Genomic DNA, 26,945 nt, shown 5'->3' with positions numbered 1-26,945 from the left:
GGTTGGGCAAGACATCAAACAAATATCGCAACACACGAATCATCCTCGTAAGCTTCTCAAACAACACACGCATGAAAATGCAATCCTCCCGAACATGAGAACAGAGCATGAAACAACGACAACAGCGCCCATAGTCCGATGCTGTGCAAGTATAGAAAAGCAAAGTAAAGGGGGAATAATAAGCGTAAGAGTCAATAATTAAAAAGAAGAAGAAAAAGAGGAATAAGAAGAAAACATAAGAAGCAAGAAGAGAACACAGAAAGCCAGAGTAACCATAATCCTTACTCCTGGGAGGAGAGGAGCCTCCAAATGCTGATCTAGCTCATGAAAACCAGGAATCCCAAAGCGCCAGATACCCCAGTTGTCATCAAACATGTCGGACATTATTTCAAGCGATCACAATGCTAGTGTTATTGTTTACCGACCCATCATGTAGTCGGGATAGTATGAATTATAGCCTCCCGCATTGGGGCCAGGCGTGCCACTCCCGTGGACGAGTGGAGGAGTTGGCGACATCATCGGGTTCATACCGTTGGCCCGAATACCCAGGCCCGCGTTGGGATTGAATGAGCCGTTGCTCGCCATAGCGGGGTGAGCATGGTTGGCGGAGGGATGGATAGGTCCATTGTTTCGCAATGCCAGCGGCATCATCAATCCCGGAGGGGCCGCTAGACCCGGGGGTGGCCCGTTCACCGAGGAGAACATATGGCTGCTGTTGTTGTTGTTGTTGTTGTTGTTGTGGATCGCACCAACGTTGTTGTTTCCGGGGACAACACCCTGTGGAGAAAGGTGGTTGGGATTCGCCATGCTGCCTGGCTGGCCGGAACGCACACCCAAGGGGTTCTTGGAGAAGCTGAGACGGATGCCGGTCTTGACACTGTTCGACAGTTTGTACCCGTATAGTTCGTTGAGCGCCTTGCTGGCCATGGCTACCTCATCGAATTCCACAAAGCACATGGGCCCGTTCTGCTTGTTGCGGAAGCAAAGTCGCTTGTACCCACGTTGTTTAGAGAACAACGCCTTGAGTTCCTCCTCCGAGGTGTCTGGAGGCAGGTTACCCACGTATAGGGTGTTGCAGGGCGGGTTCAGGTCATTCGGGTTGGCGGCGGGGAGACTATGGCGGGGATTGTGCTGGTTGCCGTAGTGGAAACCATGATTTCCGCCCATGCCGTTGTTCACGTTTTGTGGGTATGCGTAGTTGCCCATGCGTCCTGGTCCTCCATTTGCTGCATTTCCACTGCCGCCCCCGGGGCCGTAGTTGGGCAGTGGTGGGGATGTCATGTTGTTTGATAGAGACATGTTGGCAAATCGGGAGACGGGAAATTGGGGGTTTGTGGAGCGACGAGGGATGGCTGTAGAAGCGGAATGCCCATTCTCGGCATACCCAACGGGATCTTTCAGCAGTTCACCGGTTTCTTCATCTGGGTCTTGATCAATCATGGACTTGCCGCTGATGCGCGGCAGGTCGTTGACTCCATTTCCGATGGGTGACTGCGGGGAAAAGAGGTTATGCAGGCGCGTTTCGGAGGACGGTGGCAACGCGTCGTTGTTGTCAGCGACTGCTGCCAGTCGTTCCAAGCTCTGGAAGGTACCGTTGAAACGCGACGAACGCGACATAGGACCGTTCGTGGGGACGTTGCCCAGGAGGTTCCGAGTCGCGGTATAGTCGATGGTGTTTCGGCGACCGGGGTTGAGGTTAGGGCCGACCGAGCCATGGACGATCTCGACAATCATGTTCGCGTCATTCTTCGAGTTGGGCTTGCCATGCAATAAGGCTCTCGCTTCCTCCGCAGCAGCCATGGAGTTGAAGCGGGCGATTGCGCTCAGGTATCCAGTATCCTCCGGCAGATCGACTGGGACGAAGTCGGCGTCCACAAAGTCCTTGGCGAAGAGCAACATGCTGCGCAAGGCCTCGCGACTGGTGTTTCGTGGGAGCTTTCGCATCAGAATCGCGCCGCCACCAATGCTGCCCGCGCGGGAGAAGCCGTTGAGACTTTGCGCGGACCGGTCGGGTTCATTTAGACGCATGGTGGCGGGAGCAGCGCCGTCGAAGGCGGAAGACGTGCCAATGGGGGAGAATGGGTGGGAAAATGAGTTGCTGAACGAAGTTGGTGGATGCGACGCGGTTGGGCTATACACGTCGGTCGACATCGCATTCTGGGCCGTCGTGGGCGGCAGCGAAGATGAGGGGAGGGAGTACTGCGGCGGCGAGGAACCGGACGAGATTGATGCGGTGCGCTGTGTGGTACTGTAGGACCCAGGGCTTGTACGGGTAGACTGACTCGAACTGCCGCTCATGCCTCTCAAAAGGTAATGGGTATGCTAGAGACCTCTAAGAAGAGTCGAGGGGAAGAAAGAGAGAGCGAGGTTGTGTGGATGCGTGGTTGTGCGTGCGTGGCCACCCAAGACTTCTGCTCCACGATAAGGAGGCAATAGGAGGGATGGTCAATGATTTCACGAAACGACCAGCGGAGAATATAATTATAAGAAGATGCTGAGATTCAAGTTCCCAGTAGTAGTAAAGAAGAAAAAATAAAAAAAGAAGTCGTGGTCAGTGAGCGTCAAAAAAGGTGGGTTTTCCTTATTGTGCGATGGTCGATAGACTCCGTACGGGGGGCGCGAGTCGCCCCTGACAATGCGGCGAAAACGGCAATACGCGCGATGGACAAGCGAGAGAAGATGACCAGGCACAAAAAAAAGCAGTTAAAGTAGTAGTAACAAGAGATTGATGATGATAACCAGAATGGGAAAATGGTATAAAAAAAGAAGAAAAGGGTGTGGCGCAATGTAGAAAGAAGAAAGAATAGAGGGGACGAGGGGAGGTGGAAGAAAAGAAACGGGGATGGGAAGGAGTATGACCAAGCAGGCCGCTGAACCAGACGGGAGACGGGAACAGCCAGAAAATGCACAAATGGATAGATTGATAAAGAAAAAGATGCGAAGAATGCGTCGTGATGGTGTATAGAGAGTAAAGAAGTGTACTTGTAGGTGAAGTGAAGAGGACTCGAGAAACTACCCGGAGAGCGAGCAAGAAATGGAGAAAAAAGCCCAGAAGAAAGAAAACAAGAAAAAAGAAGAGAAAAAACGACCAGAAAATCGAAGGTCCGGAACGGTCTTGACGGGGGGTGGGGGATGTGGTGGGCGAGAGAGAGCGGCCCCCGATCGGGTTTAGCCCGTGAAAGATTACCGGATATATTACAGCCCATGTCCTCTCTGAGCTTAGTGGTCATCTATTTTCCCCTTTTCCCGCAGTCAGGCAGACCCTCGCACGCGCGTCGTACACTACTGTATGTACCGTATGGTAAGATGTATCTGTATTCAGGAGCAATTCATGAATTATATCAGACTCTTCTACATTACTTTATTATAAGATATTTTTATATTCCGAGAACAGCCAAATAGCCCCCGGATGCAAACGTGGAAAGATGCGCAGCTGGTCCGTGTACGCGCCCGTACCTAAGAATGTAAGTGGACCCCAGTTGACAGTCCCACTGATAATGCATATCTGTACAAAGCACGGAGCAAGCGTTGAACCTACGGAGTATCTACGGAGTACGGAGAGTATTGCTACTTGCTACTTGTATGTGCTTGTATGGAAAATCTCACATGGGCAAGTAGCCATGATCAATATGAGGGATAACAAGAAATAATAATGATAATAATGATATTATTAAGGTCTTGTCAAGCATTTCTCTCATGGGACCTGCATAAAGCTCGATCAGGGCTGTCGGCGTCACCTAATAAACTTTGTCATCCTGCTAGGAACTGGACAATGCATTATGTCACCATCCATGCCACATATTAACAGTCAACTATCCAGATCAACCAAATGTTTACAAATACCTCATTGCACGAGCATTACAAGCGCTCGTCCACCCGATCATCTTGTCAACTGACCGTCATCCTATCCCCTGATAAGAGTGATCCCTGGTTCCTGATTAGGAATGGTGTCAGGTTGTCATTAGTCAGCCGAGTAACAGGACGGTGAATGAGTTGCTTGGTGCACATTGCCATTCTTCGATGCACTGTAAAGGAGCCTTGATGTCCTGTAATACAGTATCGTACTGTACGGTAAGAGGCAGCAGGTGGGGCCCGGTGGCTGCATTCGGACCCATGGGAAGCTCAAACTCTCCTGCGGATCATCGTCTGCCCGGCCGCTGGTTGGCTGTGCACGCGGCCAATTAGAAGCCTCCAAAGACGACTCGAGTTCTTTCAGTTGCCAATTTAGGCATTATTCAGGTATAGCCAGGATAAGGCTTCAGTAATAATACTTGAAGGCGACAATATCGATGACGCTGTTCAATAGGATGTGACTCATAACAGACCAAACAATAACCATTACTGCGACAAACAATAAGATGCAATAGAAATATAGAGGTAAGACATCCCACCTATGACATGTGTCTTATATACTAGATGCATGCATACCCTGACACCTGATCAACATCTTGTTGCCTGTAGATGCCTGTCGATACCGCCATCCCTGCCACATTATCTACTCCGTACGCATGTTTCGGCGCACACTTATCAGATCATAAAATGAATCTCACAATTCATATCATAGAGCGAGACCGCCCATAATATACACAGATAGTACATACGTACAACCGAAACCCGAGTTGTATCATGTCGTCCCAAGCAAGTCCAAACGCCACGGAATGCCCAAATATCAGAAAAATCGGCCAGACATCCCTCCGGCCGCACGCATAGTCGTTTTGTGTAGTCTTCTCCTCTCCCCCAGACTCAGGTTCCCAGTTCGTCCGTCATCAACAGAACTGGCAGGTAGAACACACATCCATCCAAAGAAACATCATCTACTCCGACCTCTCAGTCTTCGTCTTCGTCATCGATTTCCCATCCGCAAGACCAGCCTATCCCAATTAGCAATCCAACCTCACTCTTAATCCAGATATCCAAGACAACATACCAAGCCCAACAACTTCCACACCCCATCACTAGGCTGTGCCCCGACACCCAGCCAGTACTTCGCCCGTGACCGGTCGAGAGCAACCTCCTTGTATGGTCTGGCATTGCGCGCTTGTTCGGTGGAGAGGTTCGTGGGGCGTTGCGGGATGGGGTTGTAGGTTCCGATGACTTCGAGAGGTTTGGAGTCTCGGGCGGATCTGATGCAGCAGTGTTAGTATGGTTTCAGGTTATCGGGGGTGTATCGTTGTATGGTGGTTGGTGGTGATCCGGTGGAAGAAAAATCGACATACCGTGCCTGCGAAACGCAAATGTTGTAAAAAGGCTGGTGTTTGTTACCAAACCGCGAGAGACGAATCCGAACGACCATCTTGACGACTCTTCAACGGGAGGGAATGAATAAATCGAATTGATAACAATCGCGCAAAACAATTTCTCAATATCCCAGTTCCCACTCCGCGGAAGTTCGAGCGGACATTCGGGGAATATGTTGATCCGGATGGTCTTCCGAATACGGTTTAGGGCTGTGAGGAGGGGTGATGTAATCGCATTGATATCACGCGTTCAACGCTCTTATATTCAGAACTTCTCGACATTAGACCATCGAGGACATATATGTTTCGCTCATTGCTCTCAATCAGACGACCTTCCACCACATTCAGAATCTATACCACAACAACCAAGATGTCATTGAAGGTATGTACAACTACATAAGTGCCAGCAAGGTATCTCCATCCTAACACCAACAGGCAATCTCCTCCAAAGATGCCGCGGCCCTAGACAAGGACCTCATGGAAATCGGCGGATGGTCATTAGACCAACTAATGGAATTGGCCGGATTGTCTGTCTCACAAGCTGGTAAGACACCCACCAATCTAGTATGTATAAGACATGCGTACTAAGAAGGTTAAAAGTCTACCGCGTCCACCCATTGAGCTCCGGCAAAAATATCCTCGTGGTCTGCGGACCCGGTAATAACGGAGGCGACGGACTAGTCGCAGCACGCCATCTTGCTCAATACGGCTACAATCCCTCCATCTACTATCCGAAGGAGGGCAAGAATGAGCTTTACCAGGTACCCTTCCCTTCAATTCAACATCCCTACTCGTCACACGTTTGGCATGGTATGGTAACGCAGAACAGCGTCTAGAAATCCAACTCAACAATCTCCACATCCCATTCGTCAGCGACTTCAGCGAAGCCCTCAAATCGACACACTTCATCGTCGATGCCATCTTCGGTTTCTCATTCGGCGGCCCCCTCCGTGATCCATTTCCTTCCATTATCTCGCAGATCGAGTCTGCCTCTGTTCCCGTGCTGAGTGTCGATGCGCCTAGTTCTTGGGATATCCAGGAGGGTCCGCCGAAGGAGGGCCCGGGTGCGAAGTTTATGCCGCAGAGCTTGATTAGTTTGTCGGCGCCGAAGCCGTGCGTGAAGTACTACAAGGGGAGGCATTTTATTGGAGGGAGGTTCTTGACGAAGGCGATTGTGGAGAAGTATGGGTTGGATTTGCCACAGTATCCTGGGATTGATCAGGTTTTAGAGATTGGTGTTGATGCAGAGGGCAGGCTTTAGTGTATATGCGCCATATACGCCAATAAACTATGGATTAATGACTAAAATGAGAAAGTTTAAGAGTTACACTGTTATTCATTCAGATCATAGGGTAATCTTGCTCATACTAGGATAGACGCATTCGCCATTAAGAGTCATCACGCCAATGACTCTTTAATCTCACCAATAACACCCTTCACGCGCGGTTCCTTCCCAATAGCACTTCCCGATACATTTCCAAGTATCGATTCGACATCATAGACATCCTTAGCCGCACTCTTAACCTCCTCACCAAGAGACTTGATCAGAGTCCCCAGAGCGACGAGAGTGCGGTAGACTGCCTCCGAGTCCTTCTCACCCGAGAGCATCTTGGCCGACTCCTCGATGAGCACCAAGCCCCTTTCAGAGGACTCTGGTGCTGATTCACGACCTTCAGTTGTGAAGTACACGGCGTAGTTGATGTAAAGGGTTGCGATGGCAATGGTGAGGTTGCGGTTGGGTGTCCCGTTACTAGCCAGAGAAGACTTGATCCCAACTAGAATCTGGTCGAATTTGCTCGTGGTCAGCTCACGGCCGGGGTCGGTTTCAAACAAGTTGGCCAGCATGCGAACTGTGAGCATGGCGTTGTTCACGTTGAGAGGAGGGTTGAATACACCGCTCGACTGGATACCAGACACAAGGTCCTGTCCATTATATGCTGTCGTTGCGGTGATTGGAGTCGCTGAAGCCAGTAAACGGAGGAGATCCAGACCAGGGAGTCGATTCGCGACTGGCCATGTCGTTGCAACCTTGAACAAGTAGCCGACTCCGGCCTCAACTGCTGGCGATTGTTTAAGGGTTCCGGATGATTCGAGTTCGCTGCACAGTTCAATGATTGTATCCAATTCGGATGGTCCGAGAGAGACTTCCTTTGATCCCCCAGACACGAGCTGGTCATTTAGCTCCTGGAGCTTCTTGGCGACCACTTTCAGGTTAGCAGACTTGATTGAGAGGTACGTCTTCTGAGGAAGGACTTTTGGCCGCGACTCAGGTACGGATGGTGCTTCCGTTTCCCCAGGGCGATACCGTCTCTCGGTACCCCAAGGATCAGGACCGGTGGCTGCCTCCTGCGGACCGAGAGTAGCACCCTGAGTATTCTGGATGATGAATTGAGCAACCTGTTCAAGGTAACTGACGGGCAGTTCGTTGTCCCCAATGAACTTGGTTGCCGCATCGTACGGGTTCTGTGAGACGTTGAATGGAAGTTTGAGAGGGGGCTTGCCGTCCTCGACGTCGACGTCGAAAACATAATCGTAGTCTTGTCCAGCATATGTTGTCTTCGACCCGCTTCCAGCTGCATCGACAACCGTGCCCACCGCTATCCACTCTTGTGTGGCTGACGACCACGTGTGGGCCGTAACGCTGCCGTTGTGTTCCCGGATCATCTGCACCTGTCCCTCCTTGGTGCCAGACTTCTGCTTGAGAAAATCAGGACCTGGTAGCTTCTCTTTATTAATCTTTCCTACTTGTTGCTCAGGGATGGCGGACTCTCGCACGGCGCTGTCAAACTGCTGCACCACTTCCGGACTCGCATGGCGCTCTGGGCTTCTGCTGAAGACCCGGGTTATCCGATCACTTGCACCGGTGACAATGTCTCCATTCTCTTTACAAGCAGCGACACTCCATACGGAAATTGCAGGATGAGTGATAGTCTGCACACATTGTGTCCCATTCCACACCCGAACAGTTCGGTCTTCGCCGGAGCTCACCAATTCGCCAGACGGCAAGACATCCAACGAATATATGAAACTCTCATGGCCATGTAGCTCCGCAATTTGTGTACCCTGAATGGTGAAAAGCCGAATTACACCGTCGTTACCCGCAGAGGCGAACTGGGCGCCGGTAGGATGGGATGGGGGCAATTTGCAGAGGGCACGAACGACGTCACGAGAGTCTTTGATGCTTCGTAAGAGGTTTCCAGCCGTATCGAATATTCGGATGATCTTATCGGCACAGCCTATCAAGCGTGTGAGTGTCTGACAGGTAGTGGCAGGCAACCAAGGTCCTTACCAGTGATGATGGTGTTCTGGTCATATGCCAACACCGTCCAGACGCTACCTTCGTGGCCTTCCATCACAACATCACATTCCCATTTTCCAAGTCTCCATAATCTTGCCGTAGAATCCCAGCTTCCACTGACAATCCACCCTCCTTTAGGACAGACATCTAATGAGCAAACATTGTGGCCATGACCCAGAAGCATAGCATCCGCATTATCATCAACTGCTTTGCCCGGTTGTCTCGCTTCAATGATTGTATCCTGGCCACCTGAGAATACCAGACCTTCGGGGAATTCAGGCGTTGGAGGGTAATATGCTAAGGTGTTGATGAATGCTGTGCCGTGAGTCGTAATGGTGTAATCGTAAGCCGGCGGCGGGGTAGAGACCAGCTTCCAGAGTCGAACTGTTGCATCTCGAGAAGCTGATAGTACAGCATTGGGGTTGGGGTAGGCCACGGCACGGACCTGTGAGAAGAAATCACAAAGTAATCAGTATTTGAATGGAGAAGGTGGCTAAGGGGTTGTTTGGCTATTGCCGGAGAGCGGGCCTTACATCATCGCCGTGGCCTTCCAGAGACGCGGAGATCTTGAAGTCAGCCATACATGCGACTGTCACCGCAGAATCGTGGAGGTAGAGGAAGTAGGGGGAGGAGAGTAAAGGTGGCTGGGAGAATCCAGCAAAAAGAGTTTATTGACAAATGGACAAAAAGAGGAGGTGGATTGACAATGCAGCGTGAATGACTGTTGGTCGGGGTCAATTGTACATCATATCACGTGGGCGGTGGGATCGCATTGGAAGTTGCTAGAAATGTATATAGATGTAGGTCTTTGAGCACTTCTACTATGGCAGTATAATGTGATATTGCTTGTCTGTATCGCTTTACATGTCTTAGTCTATGCAATGCCATGTACGGAGTAAGGACGCTGGATGAGAATGCTAAAGCTGGATGAATCGAGAATACTACTAATCTGTAAGGGAATATGCAGCCAATCATGGATACAGCACTGCTGAATGGCCATCCCGACTACTATCTCTGAACAGCTCTTTAAATAGGAGTGTTTCTCTACAGAGTACTTCGTACTTGTACTATATCAGCGAAGTCCAACTACGCGCCTCACGTGCAGAGCCACTAGTCCCAACTCGGCATAGCGCCAAGCCATCGGACATTTTGGCTTGGACGAGTATCAAAGCAGACTTAGACTCTCCTCCCGGTCTGTTTCGCTATATGGGCCGAGTCCCTGTTGTTTCTGCTTTCTCTGTCAATAATACTCGATAATCCTCCAAGGACTGGGTGTTCCGTCCGTTCAGTCTCTTTTTGCCCTTTCTTCCCGTGTTATTTTCTCATTTTCCCTTCTCTTCATCCGTTTGCTCCCCCCGCAGTCCTGTTGATGAATTGACGAACCTGACGAATTTCCTTTTATCCTTTCTGCATATATCTCTCGCTGTTTCGACGTATCTGTTCGGTTTACTTACGGCCATTCATTTGACTTTCTGTACTTGATATACTGGGTCCGTGTGGTGCTCCGTGCTGAAAACAAGATCGATCGTTCCTTTGACCGACTCTGGAATTGGACGCGATTCTGTCTTTAATTGAAGTATTCAAACCTTTGTTTCTTCAATCTCAAAATCTCACATTCTGAAATGGCTTCGGGTGAGTTGACTCCCGAGGTTGAGGTTCAACTGCGACTGACCGTTGTTTAGACATCCCGAAGGTGGTACCTCTAACCTGTCACGGACATTCTCGTCCTGTGCCACACATCAACTTCTCTTCCACCGTTGAAGATGATCAATACTACCTTATTTCAGCTTGCAAGGGTAGGTCTCTCTTTCTGGTGGCTCATGTCAAGAAATAACCGTTGTAGACAACAACCCTATGCTCCGGGATGGCATTACTGGTGATTGGTTGGTCTTATCTTCATATCACGATAAATGAATGCCCTGCTGATGCTCTATCTTAGGATCGGTACCTTCTTCGGCCACAAAGGAGCCGTCTGGCAAGCTCGACTCTCCGTGGACGCCAACATAGCAGCTACCGCAGCAGCAGATTTCTCAGCGTAAGTTGCGTCACCTCATGTTCGGACAACCTCTAACAAATCACACAGCAAGGTCTGGGACACCCACACCGGCGAATCTCTCCACACCCTGCAGCACGCCCACATATGCCGCGCAGTGGCATTCCCCATCCAACCAAACCCTCAAGTCCTAGCCACGGGAGGCGTGGAAAAGAAACTCCGCATCTTCGACCTCACCCGCGGCGGCGACAACAGCACCTCCTCCTCCCCCACAGGAACCCAACCCAACACCGACCCAACAAGCTACGAAATCGGCCCGGGCGTCCACGGTGGCACCATCAAATCCATTATCTGGAACAAAGACTACAATATCCTCACCACCGCCGCCGAAGACCGCAAAATCCGCTGGTGGGACCTCCGCTCCCGACATCCTGTCCTCGAATACACCGTCGACGGACCAATCGGTAGCTGTGAGCTCAACAGTCTCGCCTTTCGCCCCAACGACCCTGGTATTCTCTCCGTGGCCGCCGGCAAATCCGTATACCTGTTCGACGGCATGAGCCCGGGCCAAATGCTGAAGAAAATCGATTTCTCATACGACGTGGCAAGCGTGGCTGTGAACAGCGAGTCCGGAAAATTGGTCACGGGTAGTGCGGAGGATACATGGGCGCGTGTTTACGATTTGCATACGGGACAGGAGTTGGAGGTTCAGAAGGGGCATCACGGGCCAATTTGGTCTGTTAGTTTCTCGCCGGATGGGAAGCTGTATGGGACTGGGAGTGAGGATGGGACTATCAAGTTGTGGAAGGCTTGTCGGGAGTCTTATGGGTTGTGGCGGTAGACAGGACAGCCTTGCGGGGCGGTCTCTTGTTGATGAATTATGGTACGGTGTGAATGATGCCAGAGTGCTGAAATACCCATGAATATGCATATTCCTGTATTGCGCAGCTAATACTAGTGGTGAATACTATTACAATGAAGTCAAATTAACCAAACCCAAATAAGTAAGTTGGAATCTACCTGTTTAAACCAATCGACATGACAGAACCGGAGAATAAAACAAAAAAGATCGTAAACGGCGCTGCATCTCTACTCAATCATATCCACGTCGTCATCCCCAGCAGCAGCCGTAGTAGCAGGCGCAACCTGCTGCGGCTCATCTTGAGCAGCCTCCTGATCCGCAGCCCCGGCTCCAGCATTCGCGGAACCGCCCCAATAATCCTCCATCTCCTGGTCAAGCTCCTCCTGCGTCTTGCGAGGCCTGCCATTAGCCGTCTTGTTCCCGTCCTCGCGACGACCTCCTCCACGTCGCCGGCCATCCCCTCCATTCCTGCGTGTCGGCGATCGTCGGCCTTGGCCGGGGACGTAGCGATCGATGTGCTCCGGCGGTGGCTTGGAGACGTCACTGCGACGACCAGCAGGTCCAGCCCCAGCACCGCCACGGCCGCGCCGGCGTCGTCCGCCCTCGGCGCCCTCCGGGCTCAAACTGCGAGAATCCCGGGGCCGTTCGACGCGGTCGAGAAGACTGCCTCGCGGTCTCTCCACATTGTCGAAAGGATTGCGGTCCTGTCTTCCTCTGCCTCCGCCACCGGGAACGAGTGTGAGGCGGATGGGTTGGCCTTTTGCGTTTGCGCCGTCAAATTCGCCAATTGCGGTTTTGGCGTCGCTGAGGCGGTTGTAGGTTACGTAGGCGACGCCTTCGGAGCGGCCGGCGCGGTCGTACACCAGGGAGAGGTCGAGGATGGGTCCGATTCGAGTGAATAGGTCCTTGGCCGGTTAGCGTGATACGCATACGGTGGTGTCGAGTAACGACGAACCTCGAGATCAGTTTCTGTGATGTCGTAGTGGAGGTTCTCGACACGAATCTTCGTTAATGCAGAGATACTGTCATGGATTAGCTACCTCCAACCCGAATGCAGACATTGACCGGAGAATGCATACCGGTCAGGATCTGGCGAGTAACGATCACCTCTCGTACGTCTCTGACCACGGGACGGGCGAGCTAGAAAACAGTCAACACCGCACCAAAACATTATCACCACATCGACCAAAACATACCCTCTCGATCATCTTCGTACTTGTCGTGGACCCAATCACTACTCCAGCCGGTCAGCAATCAATCCTTCGCATCGCCCAAATATTCCAGAATAAGGGGAATTACAGATCTAAATCAGGTCGATCCTCTCTATAGGACTGTAGTCGTAAATCAAAAGAGAGAAAACAAAGGTCAGCTCGAAGTCAAACTTATGCTATCGTTGCGTTGTGTGTGTGTAAAGAAAAAAAAAAAGGCTCCATCATTCTGCGGTCCCTCGCGGTGTAGCGGTAGCGTCTATTGAAACGACAGGACTAGCCAGCGATTGCAGTTGCTTTTTTGAATTTCTCTTTTTGTTTTGTTTCACCGTGCGAGGAGAGTATGAGGAGGTAGAGATAGAGGTAGAGGAGGAGGAAAGCTCGAAAAGAGAACAGGAGGGAGGACCTATTCCAGAAACCCGACAAGTCAGCGCAAGTCCCCTATGAAGAGAAAAAGGAGGCAATACCTTTTTCACGCCATCACGGCGACGGCCCTGAGGGCGGCGACCACCACGGTTTTGGTTCTGGGATTGTCTCTGCTGCTGGGCCGTTAGTTTGTCGTCGTTTGTCGGTGCAGAGCTGTTGGGACATACAGGACGCTCGGCAATGATCTCGTCCAAGGTGCGGTCCATCTTGGACGCGTTGCAAGAGGGTCGAGGTGAGGATGGAGAAAGTTAAATAATAATCCAAAGGTGATAATGTATCGTGGTAAAAGCAATGGCTTGCGCGGCTTGATGGGAGAAATCGAGTAGCTGGCGAGGAACAAACAAGCTCCACCGCGCTTCATTGATTCCCGCTATCATGTCACGTGATATAAATGCCAATTGGACCACTTTACGCTCTACGCTCTATTTTAAGGTCAATCTGTACAAGCAGTATGGCAGATACCATTGTCATGATTTCTATTGTTTTTAGCTATTACCCCCATTTCCCCAAGTGTGGCATACAGAATAGTCATCCCATGAGCTCGGATATAAGGCACCAAATAAAGAATGAACATGTCAGACAGAAAACCAGAAACTCTAACAATGCAACGAAAAAGAAAGAGGTATGCATGATCAATGTCGTCGCCAGTCAAGAGCCAAACCCTCCTAGCTCCAGAGAACACCCATAGAGCACCCAAAAAAAGATGAAGTAAAACAAAACGAGAACCTGAACAACCGAAAATGCTGGACGAAAAGAGTAATGCAGTTAATCTCCGTTGGCAGACACCCCGCTCATGCCATCATTGTTGTTGTTGGCTTCCATTAACTTCTCCATGAAGCTGATGTAGTCGTACTTCGGAAGATCTCTGTCTTCCATAAGATCGGGACCATCATGCGGCGGCATTGTCTGGACAAGGTGTTCAATAACTTCGTCCGGAATTAGGGAGTGTCGAAGATCGATTTCTGTGACATAGGGCTGCAAGGCGCATGTTAGTTTCTCAATTTCCCCAGGGCGGACTAAACATACCTTTCCATCTGCAACCTCCTTGAAACTTTGGAAAACCTGCTCTGCCGTGTTCTGATCCTCCGTGACACTGACCATAAACCGAATAAACTGCTCGAAACTGACGCCAGCATTCTGTTGAAGCCGAGCGGGTCCACACGTCTCAACGTAAACATCATGCATCTCGTCCTCATCGTACACAAGACCCAAACTGGCCAAAGCAGCGGAGAATTCCAGCTCTTGCAGTGTGTTGGACGAGTCGCGGTCGAAATGCCGGAATACAGATTCAAATTCCTCCAGCTGAATTGGTGTCAGGTTCGTCATGTTCCGGGCCACAAGCTGGTTGTCCAGGAACGCTAGTTTCTTGGAGATGCTGGATTTGACCAGGCTCAGCTCGTACGAGAGTTCGTCTAGGGTGTATGTGGTGTAGTCGTTTTCTTCAATGTTGGCTTCCGCGCACTGCTCATCTATTGCGGCAATGGTCTCTAAGAAGGCATCGAGGGGAGGGATGTTGTCGTTGAGCCTCTGGACATGCGCTAATTGATCTTCTACATCACCGTCGAGACCGGAAATGGCAAGAGAGAGGGTTTTCAGGGTAAGGGCGAAGTCATTGGCTTTGTCCGCAAAGGAGCGACGCAGGGCGTTCTTGATATCTCGGATGGTCTCGTTGATGAGTTGACTACGTTCATGCTCATCCTTTGTCAGTAACTCCCACTCCTGGTCGCAGGCGTCTGGGGTAAGCTCCGGTGGGGGTTCGTAGGCACGCAGCCGGTAGGTACTGAGCTTGGTTTTAATGTTGCCGAGGAGAGCGGCCAGGTCCGATTTCTCTGCAACCCATTGACGCTTGTGGTTTCTCTTGTAAAGCGAGAATTGGCGAGCCTGCTCCTTGGCGTCTTTGTAGGTCCCTTCAAAGGAAGAGTTCTTCCATCCATCACGTTGCCCCCGGATCGTGCGGATGAGTTCTTTCATTCGTCGTTCGTACGAGTTCTGCATCTCCCACGCTCCGTGCATGTTGTTGACAAACTTCTCCACACGACGACCGGCATTTTCCACTCTCTCCAGCTGAGAAAAGGCATGGAACCAGTAGGCGATGTAGGTCATCAGCGAACGCTCATCGGGTCTCGCAACGTCACAAACATCGTCGACATCGAGCAGATCGGGGATACCAATTTCGTTGGCCGCAATATCGAAAGCACGTTTCATGTTTCCGCGGTGATCACTCTTGTCGAGAGCATCGTAGTCGATCAGGTCGGGACGATGAATATCGAGGAGGGCACAGAACGCCAGGCCGTCGTTCCAGCTTGTAGAGAAATCGCGAACCTCGACGCCGTCGTAGCAAGCCGTCTTTCTCTGACACCACAGCAACAGACCTTCCTTGGCGGTCATACCCTCTTCGTTAATATCGCTGATGGTGAACCGTAAAATAAGCGTCCAAATCAGACCCAAGATAATCTTCCTATTTCCATCAACCACATCTTCCGCTCCAATGTTGGTCATTTGGATCCCCCTTCCCTTAACGAAATCGAGACTCTTGTTGACATTTTCGAATTTCTGCACGCGGAGCTTGGGTCTCGAGGCGTATTTACCCAGCGACTCTGCACCGAGGATTTCCAGGAGGTGGATGAGGATGACCTAGGAGAGCAACGGTCAACCTTCGTTCAAGCTGAAATTATCCGGGGACGATCGAGGTATGGAGGAGAGGACTCACACCGTCGGAGAGGTCGACCACGAGATCATCGATAAAGACATTTCGAACCTTGATCTTGTCATTAAGCCTACAGAGTAGCAATAGTTAGCAAACAAGTCTTTCTCCATATCAGTTAAGAGAGAGAGCAACACAATGCAGAATTAGGAACAGGCTCCCCAGCGCTTCGTTTGAGGGGCAGGGGAGGGACGGAGGGGGTGAAGAGGGGGCCCACGATAAACAAAATGCGACTGACCATTTGGTGAATGTCTTCTGCTGCACATTAATCCATTGCTTCTCGACCTGCAACATGATTAAAGAGGATGCTGGATTATAACGGCATCCAGGGCTGTTCTGTTTGGAATTTTTGCTAAGGTTGGTGAGGAACCGCTTTTTTTCCTGTTCTCCAATCGCGGGAGTCGGTAAGAGGGATGGAGTATGAAGGGGGGAGGGTCAATAAGGAAGAATACAAGGAATCTTTTACGATGCAGCAGATCCGTGAAAGAGAATATTTGACAAGTAGTAAAAGACGAAGAATATTGAAAAAAAAAAAAAAAAAGAGGCTGGATGTTGACTGACTCTGTTTCTGCCGTGGAATGTCGTTATCGAAGCCGTACCGCCATGTGCCCCTGCGATTGCCAGCGGTACGGTACGGTACGGTATTGCCACCCAATCACCAGCCTCCTCCATAGTAATAACCGCCGAGCCATGGATGGTGCTCGCTTTTTATGGTTCTATGCGTAGTTTATTCGCACTAGCTAGTTGTAAATACAGCACCCCTGAGTTATTGTTAGGTTAGTTGATAGTGGTAAGCAAGTGATTCACCCTTTTTAAATCGATACCAGATGGGTCATAAGTGTCCCAGCTTCCATGTCACCTTCTAGAATCCTGCCGATTTCTTCCCCCATTCCACTTGCATGAAGGAATGCTGCTATTGGATGATGCGCTCTCAGGAGTTCTGATCAGGGAGTCCAATGTCTGCGGTAGCTTGAAAGTGGACTTGTCTGTCGTTAGGCAACCATCTGTTGTAGAGGGTGAGAATCCATCAAATGTTCTGATGCTGTACTCTGTAGGCATGGCCCTAGACAATTAGTATGAAAAGATTATAGGAGAAACAGACATGCCCTAATGGTTACAACGCCAACTGAAAGCTCGCGAACGCAGTATGAGCTATCAACTGTAATTGTATTTACGACGGGCATTGACCTCCCCTGGCTTGTTCATGTCCAATACCCCTTTGACATTTGGGAAGCATCGGTAGACGAATGCCCAAAAACGAAACCCTATCCAACTAGAAACATTTCGGTAATGTTTCAACAAGAGAGGACTGACCTCTTCATCATTCAATATATCATTCAACTTCCTAGGCCCCGATAAATTCGGAATATGTGTGAGCATGAAGTATATGTAGTCAGCAACCTTCTCGCTCTTTCCGGGATGTTTGATAGAGATCATAATGTCTGGAGATTATGCAGTGGTTGTTATCGTGAAGTAGGCAATCTTCTCTTAATTTAGACAGATCAGCCGGAGCCGGATCTGAATCTGGATCTTCATCGTCATCACTACCAATGGGGCTTATTTTTAGCGTTTTCCTGCTGGTAGTTTTCAGCAGATGCAATTCAGTTAGGAGGACATATGAAAGGATACTCGAAAGCCCTACAAGGATAAAAGAGGCACTCCCGGAGCTGGCCGCCATCCCCGATAAGTACATCACAGCATTTTTCGTCCATCATTGGCAAGAAGTTCGAGCAGTTCCAAAAGCATATATCCAGTTCAATCTTTTGCTGTAATTCCTTGATAGCCTTGCAGCTTCTGCTTTGCTGTTTCGAGAGAAGGATCCTTGATGCGAGGCGGCGACAAGTTCTAGCGATGCTAAGACGCGTTGGATTGAATATTCATTTGTGAGAATACCTTCTGGCTTTTCTTGACTGCCGGTTTGCTTGATGGGCATCTTTGGCTGCGCCTCTTAGCGTATACTTGGGGGTCATATAAATAAGGCTTCAGTAAAGATCGCTAGGAAGGAGAATTGTATGAGAGCAAGCTGTTAATTATTATAGTCATTGTCAGTAATGAGTTCAAACTATCCCATGAGATGAACCGATTCCTGGCATGAATTCAGGTCAATCTCCGGTCCTGATTTTCTCATACTCAGGTCATTTTGAATGCAGGCACCAGGGGCAATTGCTAGGACTAGAAACACAGATACCATAAATTCTCCTTTCCAATATGATGTTGCGTGATCAACAGTATCTATCAAAAAAAAAATCTGAAAAAGGTACGGTGTTGACTCAAAAGAATTGCGCAATAAACCCGGCCCGTGATGATATCATTCCGGACGGCGGGGCAAAAGAGCTTCAAAACCAACTCACGTCGTGGCGCCGACTCCCTCACCACTCTACACCACCACTCTCAACCTCGAACAGCCTTTTTAAAGGACAACCAAATTCTTAATTGACAAAAAAACAAAAAATGCCCAACTACGCAATCACCGACACCCTCCCCCTCCCCAACACCGCCGGCCGCATCCCCCGCCTCGGCTTCGGCGTCTACCGCTCCCCACCAAACCAATGCGTGACCTCGTGCCTTAAAGCCTTCGAAACCGGCTACCGCCAGATCGACACAGCGCAATTCTACGCGAACGAAGCCGAAGTTGGCGAGGCGATTCGGAAATCGGGAATCCCGCGCGACCAGATCTTCGTGACGACTAAGATCCTAAGCCCCGCGGGCTCGCCGGAGGCTACGTATGACAAGTTGCTGGCTAGTGTTGAAAAGGTTGGGGGGCCTGGAGGGTATGTGGATTTGTTCCTGATTCATAGCTCCGGGTCTGGAAGTGCGGGGAGGAAGCAGCTTTGGCAGGCGTTGGAGAGGTTGTATGAGGAGGGGAAGGCGAAGGCGATTGGGGTTAGCAACTTTGGGGTTAAGCATATTGAAGAGCTTAAGCAGGGGGCGAATGTGTGGCCGCCGCATGTAAATCAGATTGAGGTGAGTCGTCGGCTATCTTTGGAGGTAGAAAGGTATAAAGACTGACGATGCAGCTCCACCCCTGGAACCAACAACGTGTGATCGACGCATACTGCAAGAAGAACGGTATTGCCGTGCAAGCGTATTCACCCATTGTTCGCAACTACAAGGCCAACGACCCTACGCTGGTTGGGCTGGCCGAGAAGTACAAAAGGACGACGCAGCAGGTCTTGATTCGCTACTCTTTGCAGAAGGAATGGGTACCGCTGCCCAAGACAGACAACCCGGACCGGATTATTGCCAACGCTAGTGTTTTCGACTTTGATATTAGCGAGGAGGATATGGCTGTTCTGAACGCGCTTGATCAGGGAAGCGCGGGGGCTATTGTCGAGGCGGTTGAGAATGAGTAAAGTGCACTAGATATTTGTTCTGTATTATTTGTTCGGTAGCGACTCGATTTAATACAATCTGTTCGTCACGACATTAAGAAAGCGTTGACTGATTGGAGTGTCGAGCGAGAAGGGTTGACGTCGTGTTTGGACGACACGATCCAAGCGAGACGCTGGCGAATGAATTGCTTTTCCATTACACGGTTTGCTGGGGATGCCATAAACTCGCCTGCAGCAGTTAGCATTGATCCCTAGAGAGTTTTGACTGACTGGCTTACCATCATCATCGTAAAACAAACACAAAACCGCAAGCAAAGCCGCCGGAGACAAATCCTTCCCCGTCTCACAAGTCACCAGTAGCGACCTACTCGGATCCTTAGCCATCTGCGTCTCTACAAACTCCTTCACCTTATCCAACTGCTTCCTCAGATCGCGACTTCCCAACTTCGAATGACCACACCCCAAATTCAGCCTTCTCGGATTCCCCTGCACCGCCTCCGCCTCAGGGCTACCGTTACAATCAATCACCAGGTCATAGCGCCCACTCTCGTTCAAGCGCGGATCCGTCTGGCTAATATACAGATTTTTAGTGGGCGCGACCAGGATCGCCTGATGACCAGTATCCTGTCGTCGGTGTTCATCCACAAGTTTCTGTATGACGGACGGCAAATCCTCCTCGTGCGTGGTGAAGAGCAAGGACTGGTTGGCCCAGAAAACGGGCGGGGTGAGTCCGTGAGCCCAGCCTTCGCTGTCATCCCCCGCGCCTTGGATGTAGCCGCCTTCGGACATTTCGGCGCCGTGCACGCGCTTGGAGGCGGAGCATAGGACTATGAGGTTGTATTTGGGGTCTTTGGATATGTCGGTTGGGTGGAAGTAGGATCGGTTGGCCCATGCCACGCGGATGGGTTTGGTTAGTTGTTGGCGGAGGTTGTCTAGGTCAAGTTTGAGGTCCTGGTCTTGTCGGTTATTGTCATCTAAGGACGATCATGGAAGAGTAAGGGTACCTTGAGAGACTGGACAAAGCCATCAATCCTGTTTTCAATCTGCGACTCTTCGGAAGCCGGCAGGTACTCCGGCGGAAACTCCACGGCGTGATAGTCCGTTTCGGAGGGGAACACGGCCCGATTGACGACAGCGCACCATATTGGGACGGTCTTGGAAAGGGCATCAGGCATCACTGACCAGAAGGGAAGGTTGCATGTTAAAGGATGATGATAGATCAAGACCCCAGAATTAGAGACTTACATTTCCCGCGACGGGTAGAATCCACAATAATACACCTGCGCAGTTAGTGCAACTCTTACGAAGACATCATTGCAATAAAAGCAGTAAACTAACTCACCCCCCATGCTCCCTCGCAACAGGAAAAACCTGCAAATTCAGCCTACGAAAGCTAAAGTCCCACTGCCCGGTATGGCCGTCTGTGCTCTTGAAGTATGCGCTGCCAGCCTTGGCATCGGGAGGGATATACCAACTCCCGCAGCGCTCATTGGCAACCAGTGGCAGATCGTAGTGGTCTGCAACCTCCTGCACGAAACTAGCATCGGACTGCACGGAACGAAGGCGGTTGGTGATGGAGAGAGCCGACCGGCGCAGCGAGGAGAGAGTCTGGGAGATGGTCTGTTGTTCTGTGGAGGGGAAGTGTAGATCCGATAAGGACACGGGGAATGGCTCGGAAGTACCCATGGTTGATTGTTTAGAAAAAGACCAATATCAGAAGCGAACGACAGGGAAGAAAATGATAGAAAGAAAGAGGGGTTTCTGCGAATCATCGACCAGAACAATTTTCACGGTGGAGTGGATTCGTACAATTCATGGATTGTGGCCAATCAGCTTACAGATTGTATACTATGGTAGGATAGCGTGGGGCAAGTTAGGGGTGTACAGGTTTGTACTCTAGATATGGCTAGACTCCGGACCCAGAATTGGGTCTCGTTGTTTACTTTATATGGTGGTTGGTGTCTTCTGGAAGATACTGAGGGTTATTCCAATAGACTCCGTGCCGAATACAGGATAGAGTGTGTTAGAATCAACGGTGAATAGCTGGAAGAGTTACATTGTAGTCCGGTGTGTCTATCCGGAATCAACAGGAGAGCCAATCGGTCATTTCGTGCATACAATCGCTCAAGGTAGACTAGTCCAGTACCAGGCTGAATCGGGATAGCACTGTTGACTCCGATGGCATAGTCAATTTCGTGAACTAATATGGACTTGGCGTGATGGAATGCTGTTAACTTGAATGGTGTCTTTCATAGAGTGACTGATATCATGACTGGTCCATATCTACACATACTTGGCATGATTTACTCCGTATATCCGTACTCGAGCAGTGTTATGGGATGCATACTCTATCAACTCGGAACTGATAACGCGCGGCTTACCTCCTGTATTGGGCAGCAAAATAGCGTACTTTTACTATAGCTTCACAGGATACCGAAAATACCAGAACAATAGAGGGATTCGATTCGGTTCGCAGACACATGACGCTGGATTCTCCGTCTTTCCATCATGTATGACGCTATTCCAGAAGTGGTTAAGCGGGAGGGGATGGAGCGTCTCCCAAACAAGGAATGGCAGTCTTTTAGCACCACGGTGGACCCGGTTTTAGCCGTGAATTTGCATTATTATTGGTCATTTTTGCCCAATCGCTAACGTCACGATATGACCTCAACTCGGTGGAGCCCGACCCGCTTGTTTCCGGGTTTGGAACAACTAGTGATTTCACAGCCCATTGTTGTGTCTCTTATTTTCTGGCGGGAAGGCGCGAATACTTAAAGCCACCTTTCTCCCTTGCCATCATTCACTCATCTTGACTTCACCAGACCAAACTTTTCTGCTTAACAATAATCCTCCTCTTCCACTCTTCTTTTCGTTTTTACTTGCCACCACTCTACCACTTCCGTCTACCGTCTATCACTCGCATCTCTTCTCCGATACCTACACTCTACTCTATCAGTTCAGTCATCATGCCTAAGGTTTGTTTATCGAGAACTTATCTCTTATTCGCCTTAGCTGACAACTCCCCAGATCACTGAGCTTTTCTTCGACTGCGACAACACCCTCGTCCTCTCGGAAGAGTTGGCCTTCGAGGCGTGTGCTGATCTCGCCAATGAGATCCTCGAGAAGCGTGGCATCTCGGACCGCTACACCGGCTCTCAGCTCATCCAGGACTTTGTCGGTCAGAATTTCCGTGGTATGATGATTTCTCTTCAGGCCAAGTACAAGTTCGAGTTGTCCAAGGAAGAGCTCGAGGACTACGTCAAGAGGGAGGAGGACAAGGTTATTGCCAAGTTGAACGAAAAGGCCCAGCCTTGCATCGGTGTCAACGAGGTCTTGGAGAAACTCTACAACTCCAAGAAGTATGACATGGCCGTTGTCTCTTCGTCCGCTCTCCGCCGTGTCCAGGCTTCCATCAAGAAGGTGGGCCAGGACAAGTGGCTCGACCCCGAACTGGTTTTCAGCGCTGCCAGCTCCTTGGCCAAACCTACCTCCAAGCCTGATCCCGCCATCTACCTCCACGCTCTTGACAAGTGCGGCAAGAAGGCGGAGGAGACCGTTGCCATCGAGGACAGCAAGTCTGGTGCGCTCAGTGCCATCCGTGCCGGCATCCACTGCATCGCCTATGTTGGCAGCTACTCCGATGACAACAAAAAGTTGCAGATGGCTCAGCAGCTCGAGGAACTCGGTGCCAAGGTCGTCATGAAGGATTGGTCTGAGTTCGAGAAGTGCCTTGGCGAGATCGAGGCTGCTTAAACCCCACGACACTCCAACCTTTTCTTCCTTCTTCGCCCTTTACGACTTAATATTTTATTCGAACCTCTTCGCATGAAGTCACGATAACGCGAGCGTTGGTCGTTACGGAGCTATGGATTTTTCTTTTTATGGGTTATGGATCGGTTAATTCCCTAGCATTACTTTACTTCTCCTATACATTATTTATGAATCTTGTACCATAGACAGGTTCTTATGGGCAGTGATACCAATTCAATATTGTCTGTAGCCTGCAGAATACAATAGAAATGGTTCTCCACCAATCGTGCATATTCTCCAATTTTCTGTACTTTTAGCACCGGGTACTGCCGTAGTGCGCCATCACCGGCGATCCGCGACCCCGCGCTAATGCTCGTTTTGTTCGGGTCCGGATAATTAGTGCCGTCCATGACAATAAGCACGAGGCACTACAATAGCTATGATAGGACCAGCCATAAATATCTCGGTGTGGTAACACGGCCACCTAATCATCCCACCGCAGATGCCCGTAGTACGGGTATGACTTCGTTGTTGGACAATGCCGTTATGCATCTTTTGTTTCACTATTGTACTGAGTAACTCAGCGTGACGCCAGAAAGGCCATAAAACGTCGTGGCGCTTAAGGTACATTTTCGTGGAATTTCCGTCCTGGCATCGCCGCTTCAGAATGGCCGCTGGTAAATTGTACTAAACAGGTAAAGCACTATTGTAAATGTTTTCTGCGGAAATCTCAAGACTTGCCCCTTCCGTTTTCGGTCCGACTTCTCGCCGCTTTTGGCTCCCTGAGACGCCCGGAGCGTACCCAGAGCAAGGTGATACGTGCCCGGAGCGCTCAGGGAACTGCGCCGGAGTGATCCTGGAGTGGTCCTGGAGTGATCCCAGAGCAACTCGGGATCACTCAGGCTAGGATCACTGCATCGTGACAAGGGTGCCAAATAAAACGTGCAAAGCCAAGCCTGCAATCTTACCTCACAAAGTCCGACCCTTTTGGTTTAGTGATGCCATAGAATAGCAAAATGTCTATGTTTTGCAACTGTGGCCCACTTTACAAGTAATAAATACTGCCCATAACTGCCCTGTGAGGTTAAAACCAGTGCAAATTGTACTACTCAGCCTCATGAAACATTATAGCCTTGTGCCATGTATGATGTATATACATATTGCTCAATAGCAACTCCATAATAAAGACCGATGACAATGTATTCGAAGAGCCCATTGCTCCACAAGAGGCATTTAGGACTTCTCTGAGTCACAAAATGAGCCATACATATATGCATGCTTATTTGTTTTTGGAATAAGAGGAGCGGTAGTGACTACAGAAGTTAAACCTGGTGCATGGATCCAGAAGAGTTGTACAATGATGAAAATATGGGGATGGCCATAAAGAACAAGACAATGTCTACGTCAGGGTCTTCAAGAGGCATGAATTCTTTCCAAGCCGTGGCTAACCTCTCATTATCTGTTCCTCCCCGCCTCCCGCCTATCTTCATAGGCAAGGAATTATATAATGCTATGTCCTAGATGGAAAGGGCACTATCATAGTTTTCATATATTAAATTCTATTTAAAGTGTCACGACAGTTGTGATGTTAGTTGTTTTTGACCTCTGTCACGGGCTCAGACCAGTAGATACTATCGAAATGATATTCCTATCTAAACTAGTGTAGCCATCGACGAGAATATCGAATCTGAAGAAGAAAAGAAAAGAAGAGGAAAGTCTATTTACACGAAGAAGTCTTATATGGTTGTGTTGGCCTCGCTAAGCAGGTGTTTGTCTTGATTGCTTTCATGGCATTGTTTGCCATGTTGACGGTGAATGTCAATAAGGGCACTGAGCTGAGCTGAGCTGAGCCGTCACATAACCCCCCTTTCTTAGGCGGAGTCTGTCCCCAGACTCTAGGCAGACAAGTTATCATCAGGGTTGTCAGGGGGCAGGGTCAGTTACAGGTATGTATTAGGAATTGACGAACAGGATAAGCTACAGTCAGGCTATCTACAGGTTCATAGACAAGACGCAGCTCGAAGAGCTGCAACAGGATCGGCGTTGGCGCAGACAGATATTGAAACGGGGTCTCTCGGATCGTAGCTCAGAGGGGAATCGGGAGTCGATTCATTCCGGACTAACGAGGTCTATATGGAGAGGACCAGCGGAAGGTAGAGTTATATTGTCTATCGAACGTATGTGCACGTACGTAGCTGATTGAGTGCTTAATCTACTATATGTGTGCATGTATGTATGTATGTAACTATTTTACGTCGAGGGCGAGTCACTCCACTGAGGTGGTGAGGCTCTGGTCCCGGAGCGGGACATACGACGGGCAGATCGGAGCTGCCTGTCACCTAGCTAAACTACCATCTATCATCTAAATACAGGTAGCCCCCCGCGCGGGGGGCTATTTGGGTTTTCCTGACTGTTAAACAGCGAAACGGACATCTTGGGGTTTTCTTGAAAGGAAATCGAGGGAGGGAAACAGAAAAGGGGAGGATGAACAAAAGGGGAAATGGAGGGGGTGAGAGAAAGGAGGGAGGAAGGGGGAAGGAGGGAGCCAAAGGTAAGCCTAGAGGTTCCCAGATTTGATGCATTTAGCATCCTAATGGCGTTTACAGATGGCTGTATAGAATTGTGATCTACCCAGCCAATCCGCACATGCAGTGAATCCGGCCTTTTTGGTGAGGATGTCCACTACTGGTTGTTGGCCCCATGGATGTGCCGCTGCTTTGCGGCCCTCTCGGCAGAAATAGAAGTGGAAGGGCTCCTTTCTGCAGCCACATGAGCAGGTCAATAGGGCATCATCATGTTTGAAGCGCACATGATATTCTGCAAAGTCACCATGGCCGCTCCTGGCAGCTAGGAGGCGACCCAGAGCTGGTCGGGGAAGATGGAGCTCCAGTGGTCGTTTCTCTAGGCCTATCCCGAGGTTTTTGTATCGTTTGGGAGCGTTTTCTGACCAATACCATGTAAAGGCATGCCAGTGCACCCTCTGGGCTGCGTGCTTGGTCGCCGCTATTGAGGCAGGTGGTAGGGGGAACCCCAGGGGAGCCTGGCAGCCCATCTTGGCCTCTTTGTCTGCTTCTTCATTTCCCGCAATGCCTGTGTGTCCAGGAACCCATTTCACCTGTACTGTGCCTGACTGTATGCCAGGTGCTCTGGGGCGGTCTGGCCATGCCTGGGCGGCTTTTTGGAAGTCCATGAAAATCGATTGACTTGATCCTTTGGGTTGGCCTTGAGTTGCTGCACCGCTTCTAGGTTGTCCAAGCAGATGTATAGGTTTGTGGATTGCTGGGAATTGGGATCCTTGTGTCACAGGCTGCGCCTGTAGAATAAACGATATGTTATTCGGAGAGATGATCGGAGGGGTTACCAGACTACCTACCCCGCACGGCGTACATTTGTATATAAAGCTGTCCGATCGGACATCCGTTCTCCTGTTCTTCAACGAAATCTTTTGTGTGATAGCTAGTCATTAGCACTACGGGCTTAGCCCATAACACCTTGAGGGCAGTCTGTACTCTATAGACCAAGCAGGGCCCCTCTGGCTTCTGCATCAAAAACCTCACGGTTAGGGGAGCTTTCTGTGTCCACAGAAGATCTTGGTTTTGCAGCTGCCCCAGTAGCCCACCCAGCCACCTCTTGCAGCGTTGCTGTTTTTCCCTTTCGATCCATCTGTATAGATGACCATGGACCGTGCTGGGATGGAAGTGAGCCACCTCTGAAAGTCCTCCCTGGCCTGTGCCTTATCAATTGCAGTCGGCTGCTCTTTGGGCATCAGATTTGTGTCCCAGGGGCTTGTCAGTAGTGGGTCTATCTGTTTGATTGTGTGAAAATTTGATGGTTCAATGGCCCGGAGCAGGCGGGTGCTGATGTGGAAGCTTCTCTGGCGTGTGGCCCGACGGTGTAGAGGATGTCAGGTGTCTAATTTGTGTACTCTGATTGCCAGTCCACGACGTCTTTGATTGAGGAGGAGTTCTATTGGCGGGATGGCTGCTTCCCGGTGCAGAACAGCCGTTTGGGTGGTCTTATAGACTGGGAGGGCTCTGAGCAGTGCATTGCAGAGCACCTGGTCCAGACAGGCTAGTTGGATAGATTCCCTGTTGGAGATGGGTTTCTGTCTGCCTAGGCTGTCCTGTGCTGGTCT

The 26,945-nt window shown here is 50.1% G+C and overlaps 10 protein-coding genes across 10 annotated transcripts; 4 read left to right on the top strand and 6 right to left on the bottom strand.

Annotated features, from left to right (window-relative positions):
- Positions 1 to 417: 417 nt before the first annotated feature.
- On the bottom strand, positions 418 to 2,298 carry WHI3 (cell cycle RNA binding protein whi3; the record flags this gene model as incomplete). The annotated part of the gene is made up of 1 exon (XM_043275481.1): positions 418 to 2,298. One exon carries the CDS (start codon positions 2,296 to 2,298, stop codon positions 418 to 420), a length of 1,881 nt encoding a protein of 626 aa, XP_043134466.1.
- Positions 2,299 to 4,814: 2,516 nt separating this feature from the next.
- Positions 4,815 to 5,293, bottom strand: MRPS16 (mitochondrial 37S ribosomal protein bS16m; the record flags this gene model as incomplete). The annotated part of the gene is made up of 3 exons (XM_043275480.1): positions 4,815 to 4,871; positions 4,928 to 5,123; positions 5,217 to 5,293. 3 exons carry the CDS (start codon positions 5,291 to 5,293, stop codon positions 4,815 to 4,817), a joined length of 330 nt encoding a protein of 109 aa, XP_043134465.1.
- A 245-nt stretch (positions 5,294 to 5,538) lies between these two features.
- On the top strand, positions 5,539 to 6,498 carry ACHE_21400A (NADHX epimerase; the record flags this gene model as incomplete). Its single annotated transcript, XM_043275479.1, has 4 exons — positions 5,539 to 5,619; positions 5,673 to 5,781; positions 5,838 to 5,998; positions 6,067 to 6,498. The coding sequence occupies 4 exons, from the start codon at positions 5,539 to 5,541 to the stop codon at positions 6,496 to 6,498; spliced, it is 783 nt and encodes a 260-aa protein (XP_043134464.1).
- A 137-nt stretch (positions 6,499 to 6,635) lies between these two features.
- Positions 6,636 to 9,116, bottom strand: ACHE_21399S (WD repeat PLAP family protein; the record flags this gene model as incomplete). The annotated part of the gene is made up of 3 exons (XM_043275478.1): positions 6,636 to 8,473; positions 8,527 to 8,980; positions 9,069 to 9,116. 3 exons carry the CDS (start codon positions 9,114 to 9,116, stop codon positions 6,636 to 6,638), a joined length of 2,340 nt encoding a protein of 779 aa, XP_043134463.1.
- A 1,041-nt stretch (positions 9,117 to 10,157) lies between these two features.
- Positions 10,158 to 11,369, top strand: ACHE_21398A (WD40 repeat domain-containing protein; the record flags this gene model as incomplete). The annotated part of the gene is made up of 5 exons (XM_043275476.1): positions 10,158 to 10,167; positions 10,218 to 10,331; positions 10,379 to 10,418; positions 10,475 to 10,570; positions 10,619 to 11,369. 5 exons carry the CDS (start codon positions 10,158 to 10,160, stop codon positions 11,367 to 11,369), a joined length of 1,011 nt encoding a protein of 336 aa, XP_043134462.1.
- Positions 11,370 to 11,617: 248 nt separating this feature from the next.
- On the bottom strand, positions 11,618 to 13,230 carry ACHE_21397S (putative RNA binding protein; the record flags this gene model as incomplete). The annotated part of the gene is made up of 7 exons (XM_043275475.1): positions 11,618 to 12,295; positions 12,346 to 12,412; positions 12,470 to 12,530; positions 12,587 to 12,624; positions 12,690 to 12,721; positions 13,066 to 13,137; positions 13,192 to 13,230. The coding sequence occupies 7 exons, from the start codon at positions 13,228 to 13,230 to the stop codon at positions 11,618 to 11,620; spliced, it is 987 nt and encodes a 328-aa protein (XP_043134461.1).
- Positions 13,231 to 13,789: 559 nt separating this feature from the next.
- On the bottom strand, positions 13,790 to 16,022 carry ACHE_21396S (alpha-actinin, sarcomeric (f-actin cross linking protein); the record flags this gene model as incomplete). The annotated part of the gene is made up of 3 exons (XM_043275474.1): positions 13,790 to 15,658; positions 15,735 to 15,801; positions 15,967 to 16,022. The coding sequence occupies 3 exons, from the start codon at positions 16,020 to 16,022 to the stop codon at positions 13,790 to 13,792; spliced, it is 1,992 nt and encodes a 663-aa protein (XP_043134460.1).
- A 2,157-nt stretch (positions 16,023 to 18,179) lies between these two features.
- Positions 18,180 to 19,081, top strand: ACHE_21395A (aldo/keto reductase family protein; the record flags this gene model as incomplete). Its single annotated transcript, XM_043275473.1, has 2 exons — positions 18,180 to 18,692; positions 18,746 to 19,081. 2 exons carry the CDS (start codon positions 18,180 to 18,182, stop codon positions 19,079 to 19,081), a joined length of 849 nt encoding a protein of 282 aa, XP_043134459.1.
- A 65-nt stretch (positions 19,082 to 19,146) lies between these two features.
- ACHE_21394S (initiator tRNA phosphoribosyl transferase family protein) lies at positions 19,147 to 20,746 on the bottom strand (the record flags this gene model as incomplete). The annotated part of the gene is made up of 5 exons (XM_043275472.1): positions 19,147 to 19,289; positions 19,339 to 20,011; positions 20,065 to 20,237; positions 20,306 to 20,340; positions 20,403 to 20,746. The coding sequence occupies 5 exons, from the start codon at positions 20,744 to 20,746 to the stop codon at positions 19,147 to 19,149; spliced, it is 1,368 nt and encodes a 455-aa protein (XP_043134458.1).
- Positions 20,747 to 22,026: 1,280 nt separating this feature from the next.
- Positions 22,027 to 22,813, top strand: ACHE_21393A (HAD family hydrolase; the record flags this gene model as incomplete). The annotated part of the gene is made up of 2 exons (XM_043275471.1): positions 22,027 to 22,035; positions 22,088 to 22,813. 2 exons carry the CDS (start codon positions 22,027 to 22,029, stop codon positions 22,811 to 22,813), a joined length of 735 nt encoding a protein of 244 aa, XP_043134457.1.
- Positions 22,814 to 26,945: the final 4,132 nt, after the last annotated feature.

This window comes from Aspergillus chevalieri, chromosome 2, assembly GCF_016861735.1.
Source record: "Aspergillus chevalieri M1 DNA, chromosome 2, nearly complete sequence".
Lineage (NCBI taxonomy): Eukaryota > Fungi > Ascomycota > Eurotiomycetes > Eurotiales > Aspergillaceae > Aspergillus > Aspergillus chevalieri.
The sequence above is the reverse complement of the archived record's forward strand: the minus strand, read 5'-3'. Positions and strand labels throughout refer to the sequence as shown.